The sequence below is a fragment of the Mustela lutreola genome, chromosome 13, assembly GCF_030435805.1.
Source record: "Mustela lutreola isolate mMusLut2 chromosome 13, mMusLut2.pri, whole genome shotgun sequence".
Lineage (NCBI taxonomy): Eukaryota > Metazoa > Chordata > Mammalia > Carnivora > Mustelidae > Mustela > Mustela lutreola.
The window spans coordinates 69,177,177-69,191,543 of record NC_081302.1 but is presented as its reverse complement, the minus strand read 5'-3'; the positions used below and the strand labels follow the sequence as shown (position 1 = coordinate 69,191,543).

At 40.8% G+C, this 14,367-nt stretch overlaps 1 protein-coding gene across 4 annotated transcripts in view; it reads right to left on the bottom strand.

Moving 5' to 3' along the window:
* The window catches only part of DCLK1 (doublecortin like kinase 1), a 347,358-nt gene that overhangs the window by 9,947 nt on the left and 323,044 nt on the right, over positions 1 to 14,367 (bottom strand). For 2 of the 4 annotated variants that reach the window (XM_059144247.1, XM_059144248.1), the window contains exons 16-17: positions 13,210 to 13,323; positions 7,731 to 7,804 (exon numbers count right to left, since the gene is read on the bottom strand). In XM_059144247.1, the coding sequence (XP_059000230.1) occupies positions 7,731 to 7,804; positions 13,210 to 13,323 (188 nt within the window). The remainder of the gene's footprint in view (positions 1 to 7,730; positions 7,805 to 13,209; positions 13,324 to 14,367) is intronic. The other 2 variants (XM_059144246.1, XM_059144245.1) reach the window with 1 other exon arrangement.

Sequence of the window (14,367 nt, the reverse complement as noted above, 5' to 3'; positions counted from 1 at the left end):
CCTGCAATCAAAAAAGTCTTAACTGATGTGTCTCTGAGCACACTTCAATCCTTCTCACCCTACATCTTGGTTCAAGGCGCTCACCTATCTGAAATTACTTCTCCTCCTTCCCATCCACTCAAATCTATCTATGTTCCAAGATTTGATCAAATTTCACCTCCTGCATCACACTTTCTCTTTCTAAATTTCTCAGGCTATTGTCTTGACCAAACTTTTGGCACTTTTTGCACATTTGCCTCCTACTTAACTTTCTGTGAATATGCCCCCCCACCCCCATGAAGCTCCTCAATGGCAGAATCTGAAACTTCTTTGCATTTTCCAGAATGCCTAGCAGACTATGGCACACGTATTAGAGACATAGTCTGAATAACAACAACAACAACAGAATCCAAAGCAACTGTAAAATACCAAAAAAATTAAGAACTTAAAGGGATCACAAGTCAATATTTAAGGATATGATGTATGTGATCAAATGGTTGCATCCCATAATATTCTCTTATATATTTATCTGTTCAGTGACCATTTATCGTGAAATTCTCAGCACAGTAAGTACTGTCATATACCACATTTTAAAAATTTTAATTGTGGCTATAAAATGAACTTGCCTCTAGAGTATGTACAGTTCCAATTTTACACTTGAATTCTGTAGTCGCCATTTGTAGTTCAGGACAGATGAATTCAGCAAGGAAATAGAACAATGTGCTATTCCATAATTTTTAAAAAGGTACTGCTATAAATATATATGTATATGTATTTTTTTTCCAAATGATCATTTTTATTTCCCCCTAAAAAAGCATTCTAAACATTATTTCTCCTCTGAAGTGCTGCCTTACAAGTTTAAATTCTGGGCTCTTTCAATCTTTCCTGAAAGTCAGCTGTCCTCTTTATCAATTACCAAAATTCCCAGTATCAAGAAAATGGGGTCTCTTCTTCCTACTGCCTATCTCTGTAAGGGAAAGTCGTCCTCAGGTAGAGCCTCAATGTTCCATTAAAACTTAAGACTTCCCAACAGATTCATTATTTTATTAGTTTATTTCGCTCATGGTTTGTAGGTTTGTTAGAGTTGACATGAATGGACTTGCAACAGAATTCCCAAGTGTTTCCTCAGTAAGTTATCACTTTGTTAAGAACTCACAAGAGAATCTGAAACCTGCATTATCACATGTTGGTGCTCATTACCACAGGTTAGAGGTGAGCAAGAAATCTCTTGAGATTCTGGAGTTGACCAGTAGGAACCAAATATGTAGCTCTAATCTAGTTACATAAAATACGTACCCAATAAGGACAACTATCCTGTGTACTGAGTTACAGCTAAGTAATTGTGTACTGGGGGATCCTGGAAAACAGTACGAATAGTTGACCAAATAAAATGGTAAGGAGGAACTAATATAAAGCTATCCTACACAGAAGAAACTGTATATCCCTACCCGAGAATGTAAGCCCTTGGTTCTCACAATGTTCTTAGGAGCTGTAGATCAAGTGTGAAAACTGAGGAATGGTAAAATCATGCCGGTTACTTTGGCAACTCAGGTAGCTGCACACGCAATAGTTAGAAATCTTAAGAGAAATTAATAACCATCAGGTTTTGGTGCCTGTCGTGGTAACAGGCACGCACGAATGAAAGACAGCCTTTGCCTAATACTGAGGAAATACATTCTGACAATAGAGACATCTAATGAAATCGGTCAGTGGCCTCTTGTATTACCATGAAATGATACTATCCTCCATAGAGTACTCAGATATTTTAAATCTTTATCTCTGACGTTACATTTGGAAATCAGCATATATATATGGAGGACGTATCCATCTACATATCTATGCGATGTTGAAGGGGAAAAACAGAGCATGCGGGAGGCAAGTCAGGAATGAATCAAGAATATGAATGAGAACATCAGCTTTGTTTCTGCCCGTCTGCAACACCTCCATGTCTGCTGTGCTGTCTCGTCTGGTTGGCGTTAGCTTAATCCCCTTGGAAGCAGCAGTAGGGGTAAGTCAGGAGAACTAGCTTTTTGTCCTAGCTCAGCTGATGATGTGTCCTTGGACATGTTTCTCAAGCACACTGAGCCCCAGTTCCCTGGTCCATCGACTAAAGGGGAAGTACAGTGCATGATCCCTAGGGAAACTTTCACCTCCGAAATACTATGAATATGCTTAATATCGCCATCAGTCTACATAATGGATTACATTCCTCTCTTGGCAAACAATAGGCCTTGCAGTCTGTGGATCAAAAATAATTCTGTTCTGCAACGTACGCGCAAGGCTTGCAAGAGATGCACCTCATTTAGGTTGTGAGGCAATGTCTTCTGTCACGGCCGTAATTATTGCCTTTGAGTAACTGCATTTTTCTGAGGTAAACGTTGACTGCTTTTCCACTTTTGCTTTTCTTAATTTATTGCTGGCCATCACAAGTAGTCTTCATTTCATTAATAAAAGAACATTACTGCGCATTTTGCCTTTTAGTCCATCCATTATTCATACCACCAAGGAGACGGAACTGAGGATACAGCTGTTGGGGCATTAATCTAGGAAACCCTTCCCCTTGCTCGCCCTCACTCTGTAAGGACTGAGTTACGAGTTGCTTGCCACTCTGGAAATGTTTTGCCTGCTAGTAAAATTAAACTGCCGAATCAATTGAGATATCCACCCTCCTCATTTTATTTGGCTTACTTTTATGCTTGTTATGATTCTGTTTTGTTTCGCTTTAATACCCTTTTGGGGCCACGCCAGGAACTGCACTGAATCTGGACATTACGACAGGGTATTTCCCTGAAGTGAAGATTGTTAAAATGGCAAAAGGACATCTCGTGGAATGAAACCTAGTCAGCTTCTAAGCTCATTTCTAGGTGTCTCTCTTAAAGGTTATTCCTTACTTTCTGGGAAGGAGCGGCCTCCCTGGTTCTCCACCATCTTCTTAAATACAGGCTCCTCCTGCTGCTCTGTTCTTAATAGAATCCCAAGTTGTTCTTGCTCTCTACAATGGGTTTCTGATGGCCTCCCACCAGAGGGTTAAAATTAGAGCCATTTACTGAGCTCAGCCTTCTAGAGGACAAAATTCATGTGCTTCCTCTGCCCTACAGACCTTGATTTTTTCATAATGGAAGCTAAACTAAGCAGCCATCTTGGTTTTCCTTCATCATCCAACCACAACCATAACTAATCTGATAGAAATCTATGAAAATTTAGAATTTACTAAAGCAGGTAAGTTATGGGTAATTCCTTTTTTACAAAAAACTTTTTAGCTTTACTGAAAGTCTTACTCCCAAGCTGCTATAAATGGAATACTGTCCTAGAGCATGTCCTATGTAATTTGATTATCCACACTTTAATTTACTCCAAATCCTTCAAAAACACATTTATCCTCAAAAACACATTTATCCTCAAAATTAAGGTCTTCTATATTAATGGTCACTTGATTATACATAAGCTTTCCAAGACTTTCTGGTTTAAGTATCATGTGGCTGACACGGATTCGAGAATCATCTAACTTCAGCAGGTCGACATTTACACTCTTTCTGGATAAATAACAGTCTGTCAATACTTATGATTAAGTTCCTCATGGCTACCCTTTCCTACAAGCATATACCTAATAAAATCTGTAGTACATCAGTGACCATCACTGGGGAACGTTCGGAGTCAAAGTATGGCATGAATAAATACAAAGATGAGGGCAGATTTTTTTTTTTCCTTTAAATCAAAAAGAGGAAAAGAGATGCCTAAGCAAGGTCAAAAATAAATAGGATACCACCAAATTTCCGATCAATACCGAATCATCGAGGATGTCAGGAGAGGTATAAAATCTCACTTTGGTTCAGAGCCAATCAGTAGGTCTTGGAATGCCATGGCCACTGCTCATTTCAGTAACAAGAAAGTGACATTTTTAAAAGAGAGATGTGGCTGGCATCCTCTTAAGGATGGAACTCTCCAACAGTGAGCCACCTGTTTGACTTGAGGAAAGGACGCAGGCGTCTCACTCTTCCCAGGCTTCTCTCAATACCATTCGTGGAACGACAGGGCAAAGCACTGCCCATCTTTTGAGCCTCTTGGCTTCACTTTTTAACATCAAGGCTGCAAACCCATACCTCCTACTTGCCTGATCCTTTTCTCTGTAATCACAGCGTGGGTGGGTTCTGAAGTTTGAATCTCTGCCTTCTCTTAAGTGTTACATTCTGTTACAGAGGGAGTCTCGGGTCGGGGTCGGGCATGGAGTTGGGTGGTTAATCCCTTGCTGGAACAGGGGCATCTGCTCATCCTTCTGGCAGTGCTCTGACGCTCACCGGGGAGCGCTTTCACAATGGCAGAGCAAGGCCAAGGCATCGTGCAATGAAACGACCCGCAAGGCATGCAACTGGCTGTGGGCGGTTGGCTGCTGGCTGAGGCTAGCCTGGGAGCCCTCCGGACACCAGGCTGGGGTTCCACCCTGGTTTTCGTGGGAACTCTTCTTTCAAACCCGCACCAAGCAAGATGCATTTAACTGACCCCATTCCTTTTAACAGCCGAGCATGACAGCGTTTAATAGCCTCGCAAAGACTGCGCACGGCTGCTACTGCTCTGCCTCATTACTCACTGTTTCAGGACGGTGCTTGAATCCAATATGCACATTTTAGTCACGTCATGCCTGGGAACTCAACCACCCTTTTGTCCTAGCTCACCTCCGCGTTTTATCTCATTTAGCATTTTTAGCTTCTGTCTTGTTTTGATATTTGTTTTATTTAATTGGGTTCTCCCGTTCTGGCCGCTGTAGAGGATGCAGGATTCTTCTCCATGTGCTGTTGGCCACGACACCTGCCATAGGGACAGCTTCACTAGAGAGAGGCACAAAATCCGTGTGACCACAGCCCCTTTGGATCAGGTCGCATCTTCAGGACGGGGGTGGGGGGAATGTAATGAGATGTAAATGTTTTCCAGCTGCTTGCAGGAAGGCCATGAGGGAGTGGAATGGCCCAGGCAGCTCATTCCTGGGGCAGAGTCCCCTCTGGACTCAATGAGACAGGAGCAAGGTCTCCTGGAAAAACGGGCCAAGCATGGTGCTGGCTCCCTTGGCTACAGCTTGGAAGCAGCAGCTCTCTGTCCAGAGGCAAGAGAACGAAGGAGAAAGAGGAAAATGGATAGCCACCCTTTCTCCACCATCACCAAAAAGCCTATTAAGAGGGACATGACAATTCTGGGCACCCCGAAGAGATGCTTTTTTCCAGCCTATGCCCTGATGTGAGCTGCTTTACAAAAAGGAACCGGGACTCCCAAGTGTTCTGCTCAGAGTAGCGAAAACAGCCATGAGCCCTTGTAAACACAACAATTGGGAGCTGGGATGTTTGCCTGTAATGATTGTTTATGTTGCAAGTTGGCTGCCACCGTGGTTAGACAAATGCTCCCACTTCCGTGGAGATAAAAGGCAAGCATTTGCAATCAGTGAGGAGACTGTGTTCGTTCTGAGGCTAAATGGCATTATAAAACTTCCTAATTAAGCATATATGCCGATGAGTTTTTAGCATCGTTTCTCCAATTTAACTTTACATACTGGGTGTGCTGTTGACTACAGCATTAACTATAAACATTGTTGTTACTGCCCCCAGCTGGAAAACAGAGCAGTTTATGTGTGGAAGAAAAAAGAGATTATCTCCCATCTGCTCCTGCCCATTATTCAGGGAAGTGTCATTTTGTCTGCTGATGGGAACCATCACTAGGATCTTAGTCAAATGGCCTTTTTATACTCGGCTACATTTATTAATTATTGTGTTTACTTGGCATTTTGCTCCCACTCTTACTCCCTCACATTTAACAACATCATTTTCTAGCGTTTTCTTTTTGAAATTCGATATTTGTATGTGCCATTTTTATTACACAAACATGCACAACTGTAATTAGACATAGCTGATGCATATTTTTAGTTGTAGATCAACTTTACTCATATGTATTTGGCTACTATGCCTGAGGTTAGAAGGAGTACAATTAAAAAAATAAGGGCAGAGCATGGTGTGATTCGATTTATATAAAGTACACAACCAGGCAAAGCTAATTAATGTGGATAGAGTCCTGGTCCGTGTCAGTGTTTACCCTTGGGGCTATGTAACCCTCCCGGAAGGGCCCTGATCTAGGCGGTGGGGATCTCTGGAGGTGCTAGAAAGGCTCTGTGCCCAATCTGGGTCCCGTTTTTGAGAATTCACTGGAACGTGTGTTTGTGGTATCTGCACCCTTCTGAATGCAGATGATCTCTCAGTAAAAAGTAAAAGTCGGAGGGACCCATTTCTATGTTAAAACGTCAAAAAAGAGTCTGCATAAAGGCAAATCGTGATTAATCCCCACCCCGAAAGGTTAAAAATAAAACAAAATTTCTTGCTATACCTATAAAGTTATTTTACTAAAGTAAAGAAAAAGGTTGTGTCGCCGCTCTGGCATGCTTATCAATCTAGAAGATACAAACAGGCTCTGGGTAAAACTGACGGTGAAACATTTCATTTAGTTTAGGCATTTTCTTGCTTTAAACAGATTTGGGAATTATCATGGTTTTACTATACTGGATGGTTTGTCAAAGTGTGCCCTTTACTGCTTCCTTAAGTCCTTTGTTCTGAGTGTAGAAACAAAAATCAGGAATAATTAATTGGGGGTTAAAATTATATATTATATATGTGTGTGCATATATACACACATGTATAAACACACGCACATATATATTTCTCTTTCTGTAAAATTTAGTAGTCTAACCCATGAAAAACATTGGGTAGCCACTACATTACTGCACGTGGACTCCATCATTTGGGGGGAACAAATACAACAACCATGGGAGTCTTTCTTTGCAAACACAAAAGATGTGGAGCTTTACCAGGAGATCATTTCAGGAACATTAAGATGGAGGAGAAAAGTTCCCTGGGACTTCTCACAGTAAAATTTTCAAATCATCAGAAACCATCCTGCCTGTGGATAACTTAAAGAGACACAAACAATGCCCCTTGAAGGAAATGCCAGGGCAGTTGACTAGAATAGAAAATGATTGGGATAGAATTCTGAACCCAGTTTCAAAAAAAAAAAAAATCAATACCTCCCATACACAGTCCCTTTTGCTTCTGCAGATAAGCCAGCTAAGTAATCTGACAGTTACAAAATATTGAGAAATAAATTCATGCAATAGCTAGTACATAAAGGGATTTCCAGGGGGAGGGAGGGAACAATAAAACGAAAACAAAACAAAACAAGAAGGTGGAGAATTTGAAAACACAAGCTTACCAACACACACAATGCATTCTATAGCTCATTGTACTTGGAGGAGCTTCTACTGCTAACGTGTAAATGCATTGTTTCATCCATCTAGTAAGGTCAAGGTCGGGCTTGATGACTTTAAAATGACAGTATATACTTCTATAGAACGCACACTGAGGCGCCATTGTTCTTCCATTTGTTACAGGACAGAAGAGCACCAGAAATCATGGTTTTAATTAGCAACATCAGGAAAAGGCTTTGGCATTAATGCTAAATATACTGTCCTTTTAACTGTAAGGAAAATTGATACTGAGCATGTGCAATGGAAAGAAAGCTGGCAAATGTCAGTGTGAATAATGGGTGAAAAAAAGGAATGAGGGGGTGTGGCATCTCAATCAAGATTAAAATGAAACCGATAAAGCAGCATATGGACTGGATAACAAATCAAAAGCATGTTTATCCACTGAAGGAACTGGTTAATGGAGACTGCCAGCACGTTGCCATGGAAACACTGACTGTTGAGCTGCACCATCTCATACCTTATCCAATACATTCCTGGTTGTTGGTAGTAGTCCAAAGACCCTGATCTCTTGATGGTAAACCCGTGGTCCAGCTGAGCAGAGAGAAATGGGGGCAACTCAGTGGATCGACATTGTGCTAGAGAATTAACGACTCCAGACCAAGCCGTTCTTCACCGACTATACACTGAGATACAGTCACCATGCCTCTTTTGCAGGGTGACTAGCTAATAGCCTAAAATCTGCACATTGAAAATAAAAAGGCAAGAAAAGGCACTAATCCCTCATGAATATCTCGGAGGCCAATTTGTTAGAATAGATCTAATTTGTCAGACAAGGTTTTGAATGCACATTTAATAATGTCCTCTCAATTTCAAAAGATATAAACACCTCTTCATATGCCATAGAATGGAAAATGCGTTACAGTTAAATAAAGTACTGAAATCCGTTTTAGCCACCTAAGAGAAAGCAGATTGGACTCCCTCCTCCCCACCTCACCCCACCAGGCTTAAATCGGAGGGCTTCATGCATATGAAATAAAAGATGAAAAGGACCCTCACAAGTCACAACAGTTTGGATTTCTTTAAGAGTTAATCTTCAAAAGCAGAGCTACTCTTAAAGGTGAATCTTAATTACATTCCTGGGCTAAAAAGATATAATGTAAAACAGTCTGTCAATTTTCTCTCTGAAAATATAGAAAAGAAAAGGAAAAAGAGTTTTCACTGTATATTAAAAATGCGTATGTACAGTTAAGCGCTTATGAACCACAAAAGGTACGGTAAATAGAAGACAGGGTAAGTTCTCAAAGTTGTTCATCCTGGAATAAGATGTCAGCCTTTGGCTACCTAGGAATGAAAGATTCAACCCCCCAATCGGAAAACAGTCATCATGCTGTAGGCCCACTCCCCCATCCCACCCAGGACAGGATGCACCTCGCACGCTTTTCTTTCGAGAGACGCTCATGAGTGCTTTCAAGTGTGATAACGGTGCCATGCCCATAGTCCCTACTTCTGAATTCACAAAGGCCTTGCAAAAACATGCGGGGGCACCAGGCATTCAAACTAAAAACTTCTTGAAGGGTTTGGTGTTCCGATTATAATAAACTAGGCTATCCCAGTGTTCACCGAAGAACAATGTGAGATTTTAATCCTTTAAAAAAAAAAAAAAAAGGAGTGCATTTCGTTTCATTTATGGGGAAAAAAAAAAATCCAAGTCCCCTTGCGGTTAAGGAGTCATATATGAAATCCCACGCTTCTATTTCGGTTCTTGGAGTTGGCCACTTGGTAACTAGTCCTCTGTTGCCATCTACAGGCAAAGTGTCCCATAACAAGGACACACAGGAATGTGCTAGTGCGACTGGCTCTCTGGGTAAACTCAGCTTCCCAGAATCACTGTTGTTTGCACACTGATTAGTATGGATTTGTTCAATTAGACGGAAATGCTCCATTTGCATGAGCAAAATGCAAAAGAAGAACTTTAAAGCATTAGGAAAATTATCGGTTAAAATAATAAACAGAATTAAATGAGGAAAAATAAATTGGAACTGACATCTTAGTCATCGGTTCTTCATCAAGCTGAGCAAATCTAATAATGCCTCCCTCCCTTCCTCAGCTCCCAAGAAGTCCACCGTTAAAATGTCATCTCTAATTCCATTTTATGTCTATAAATTGCATTTTAATAACCTTTTGTTTCCCTTTCTCTGTTCTGGGGTGTGTGTGTGTGTGTGTGTGTGTGTGTTTTAATCCCCTAACTACTGGGGAAGGTAGTAAAGGGACAAAGGAGTCTTTCTGAGAGGCAGTGTTGCAGTTTCAAGGACGGCCATGGGTTTCCCCCTAATCACATTCCCTGACCTCAATGTCAGAACACCCTTTTTCCTTTGAGAAGGACTGGATGATCCCAGCCAGCCTCCAGCTGGTAATTACTCTCCTGGTCAACTTGAGGACCTCTTGCAACCTTAATATAAAGTTATCACTTGTCCTTTCTTTGGTCTTAATGATGGAGGGGGTGGAGAGCAGAGACGGAAAAAATGACAACAGGAACAGAAAACACTGAGGTTCAGAACCATGAGCGCAAGCTAAACTACGCTCATGTTGTAATTTACATCTGTGACTAGATTCTGTTTGTTATGACAGTATCCTCTTTTTCCTTTGTCACTCTAGGAAAGAAAAGGCGCCCTGAATTCCTTTATAAGCACTGCTCATCTCCAGTGGGTAGTTAGATTTCTAACTGAGGAAGAAGTGCCAGTTACAGACTAATGATTTAACTGTTCATTTCCTGAAAATACAAGGTGATAGACACTACATTCTAAAATAGTAGAATTTTTCATTTTAAAGGGTGTATATAATTTCCAAGCAATCAGTCCCATAGAGGCAGTTTAAAATAAAATACATTATTTGATAGCCTCTGGGGAAAGCATACATGCCCGTGGGACAAAATTCTGTATGAATGAAATTTATGCTGCACTCAGTTTTTTTCTATATCTATCAATAGAAGCCATTACAAAATTATATTAATTATAGGAATATTCACATAAGTGAATTAATAATTATATTGCATTATTAAATTGCCAAATGGTGTGGACAGAATGCACCATTTATGAAGACTCCTCCTCTGACCTACCACTAATATTCTGCTTTACAGCAGAATATCATTCTTTTGCAGATAAAGCTTAGTTTGAATTGGAATACAGTTGACTCTTGAACAATGAGAGGGTTAGGGATGCTGACCCCCAGCGCATGGAAATCCATGTATAAATTTTGACCCCCTTAAACCTAACTACTAAGAGCCTACTGCTAACCAGAGGAAACTTTACTGATAACATAAACAGTCGATTAACACATATTTTGGATATGTATTACAAACTGTATAAATAAAGTAAGCTGGAGAAAAGAACATGTCATTAAGAAAATCGTAAGAGAAAACACACTTACAGTCCTGTATTTATTTACTTTAAAAAAGTCCATGTCTAAGTGGACCCGCACAGTGCAAACCCGTGCTGTTCAAGGGTCAACTGTATTATTCAATGCCAGGGCTCCTTTCTCTTGCGGTGGTCCCCTGAGACTTAGTCTTTGCCCGGTAAGAATGGGAAAACTGCTGTGGAGTATCAGCTGACTTAACCAAGGCTATTCTGGAAGTTAATCACAAAGGCAGCCAAACTGGCCAACTTCTGATCCCCAGCCCCTCCCTGCCACTGGCGACCTCTCCCAGGTTCTAATGGAGGGTGTGGACATTTATGAGAGAAAAGCATTCTCGACAGGGTGCATGGCAGGCCAGAGTCTCCCGAAACAACCCCTGAAATTTACAGTTGTGCTCTTTCAAGCTTGAAACACCAACAATACTAATTAACATGTGAATCGTGATTTAGAGTGGACAAGGCATTTTTCCAGGTATTTCCCCAAATAGTTATTTTGAGTCTCAGTTAATTTGATACTTTTTTTTTTTTACATTTGTACTGAATAAAGAAGATTCAATACACATATAACTAATGCGTAATCAGGCCTACACCGTCCATTTTGCAATTTATAAGTATACTGCTAGTTTTTACAGTTTCCATGGGAACATGTTAGTGATGAACGGAGGAACTGATATGGAATTGTATTCAAAATGGTCCAATCATGATAGTTAGGGGGGAAAAATCCATAGACCTTGATCTTTAAATACTAGTTGGAGTTTTTTGGAGATCTACTTAGATAAAGTTTTAATAAACTGCATGGATTAGGTTTTGGAATTTATCCCAGTTTGATTAAAGTAGGATTTCTCCTCAAATCTGTGGTGTCTATCCCTGGGAAAATTGCTCTGAAGTTCCTACCCTTAGTCATTATAAGACTCCCAGAATACTGTGAAAAAACCATTACTGAGCAACCAAGGCAAACTTAACCAGAGACTAATTAAAATAAAAGACCAAGAAAAACAGAAACAAAAAACCAAAATGACAGAGGTGGAAAAGCACCCTTCTCACAGCCGTAAGCCCTCAGCGGGAGCAGGAAAGCAGTCCTTTTCATGGACAAGCGTGCTGGCAGTCCATTCCAAAAGCAAATTGTGGAATCGAACATTTTGGAATAGACTTATATCTTGAATGAATGATGAAAACAGAGTGTAGAAGGTCTGATTTCGTAGAGAATTGCCATGAGATTATTACTTCCCCAAATTACTAACTGAATATTAGCCGAGAACAAAGAACGCTGACATCTAGAAGGACATGAAGGACAATGTACTTCTGCACTGAATTTCCTTAGAACAAACTAGAGAGAGAGGGAAGGAAGAACGACTTTCAATTTTAAACCCTTAGCAGCACTGAGGAGCATCCAAAAGTCTACAGTTGACTTGACACCGTGAGTGGGCTCAGGAGCCAGTTACTCACTCGTAACTCCAAACACGGAATGCAAACAGTACCAGAAAGTGTATGCATACATTTGTGCCACCTGCAAATTCTGGAAACTCCTATCAAATAGTAACCCAGCTCCGGAATGGATTGGATCGAATATGTCACCTATTTACCTTTCGTTTATCTGGAGCTCTTGTACAACCAAAAAAGAAAAAGAGGAAGGGGATAAAACACCCGAAAAAGTGGTAAAACATTCAGTATTGCTCCTGAGCATAAGATACTCTTTTGTAGCATATATACTTTTTAAAATTCGACACTGCAGTGTCTAAGCTCTTTGTCGAGAAAAGAAAAACAGCCCAAGTGATTTCACATGGAATATGCTGTTCAAATTTACATACTCCGAAAAAAGAGGAAATTATTAAAAACTCAAGTAATCTGGGACTTGAATATATTTACTCTAGAATACGACACCAGGAAGTATGAGGTTTCATTATTTCTCTGCCCAATTTAATCTTTGCCTAGAGCTGCTATCAAATTGCATATAGTGTATGTCTGCATGTATAGAACAGGAAAAAAAAAATCCTTGTGCAGCCACATCAATAAAATGGTAAATGGTAAAAGACTTTCGACTTTAAAAACAGAAATTTCTAAGGAGCAAGACACCGTTTTTTTCTTTGGGTGTTCGCAGCAGCTCAGTCTCACTGAAAATCTTACTGTGTAAGCCTTCTGCTAATGTTTTGGCTTTCATTTGGGTTTTTGCATGAACAAAGATCTATAGTGTTCCAATCTCTCTCTGCAGTGTCGTCTCTCTTGGCTTCCCTCTCCCTCCAGGTTCTGGCAAAAGGACACTAGGAACTCTTTTTCTCCGAGCCCCAAAGTTTGCATTGGCACAGAGTCCACTGTGGGGGAGGTTTTCAGCTTTAAAAAATAAATCATGAGATTAATATATACTGCGAGACACCCTGGAGGTGTTGGATAATGAGATGACTCCTAGGGAAATGTTCGGCAAAAACACATCATATATAGAAGCCCCAAGCCTCCCCCAGCGCGTTCAGTGGTCGAGCTGTCTAAAGAAATGACCCATTCTGCTGTCTCTGGGTGGAATCTCCTGAGTAATGCCTGTCTCTTAGGTGGATGGCTTTTAAAAAGTCATAGGTGGATATTTCAGATGCTTACTGCTATGACAGAAACTCCAGCTGCTGTGCTGTTCGGCTTGGGGCCTGTGTTGAAATGCTTCTTTATCTTTCCAGCTACTGACAGCTGATGTTCATTTTCGGGGAGGCCGTCATCCTGGAAAAAAAAAAAAAAGAAAAGAAAAAGAAAGAAAGAAATGAAAAAAAGGAGAAAAGGGGGAAAAAATGAGATAAATGGAAAATGAGGCCAAGATCTTCTAGTACCAAGGAGGGATCTTGGAATTCCTAAGATCTCAGAAATAAAGGAACCAGTGTCTTGTCTTCTCATTAAACATCATTGTTGGAAGTAGGGCTCTGAGGTCTCGTGCATTTCCACATCTGCCCTAAAATTAATTTGCTGCGTCCTCTGACTCCCAGAGTTCTGTCCCTAAATAAAAGTTGTTATTTCTGTGTTTGGTTTCTAATAAAATTGATTTCAGCCAGGGCTCTCTAGGGACATATGCCAAAGGGCAAGTTAAATCTGAAAAACCAAAAGAAAGAAAAAAAATCAATGTAAACATCTTTTTTTTTCCCCCTGAACCAAGAGTTTTATCCTCTTAGCCCATCATTCAGGCCCCGACACGAGGCAACTGACAGTCCTGGGCTCATGCAAGCGCCCGTAAATAAACTCGGGCTGGTTCCACCGGTCCTCAATCGACCATTCTATCATCCCAGACAACCTTCCAGGCAAACAGTTCCTCCCTAAGTTTCCAATCCTCCTTACTGCCCTCAAATCATCTGTTATTTTGACGTACTTCACATTGAGGCTCATTTTAACGAAGGCTTCTGCTCTCCGCCGGCACCGTCTATGATGGAGGCTGGACAGATTGCTCCCCTCTGCTAAATACTATGAGGACAACAATAACCAGAGCCGTAAGTGCGAGCCGCCACACCCACTCATGGTGGAAAGGCTGCCCAAACCCGAAGACAGAGACTGCATTCTATTCACTACAGACCCCTCGGCTCTTCACACGGTGCTTGGCAGATGGTAGATGCTTAAGACATATTTGCAGAATAAATAAATGAAGGGATAATAAAGTGTTTGTTACTATCTGTTAAAACCAAAATTCCTAGCAAGACTTCAATGCCATTCATCATTTTCCTTCTCTTTTTTCCCTTCCATCATTTTGCATGTTATTTCTTGGCTCCACCCAGGAAAATA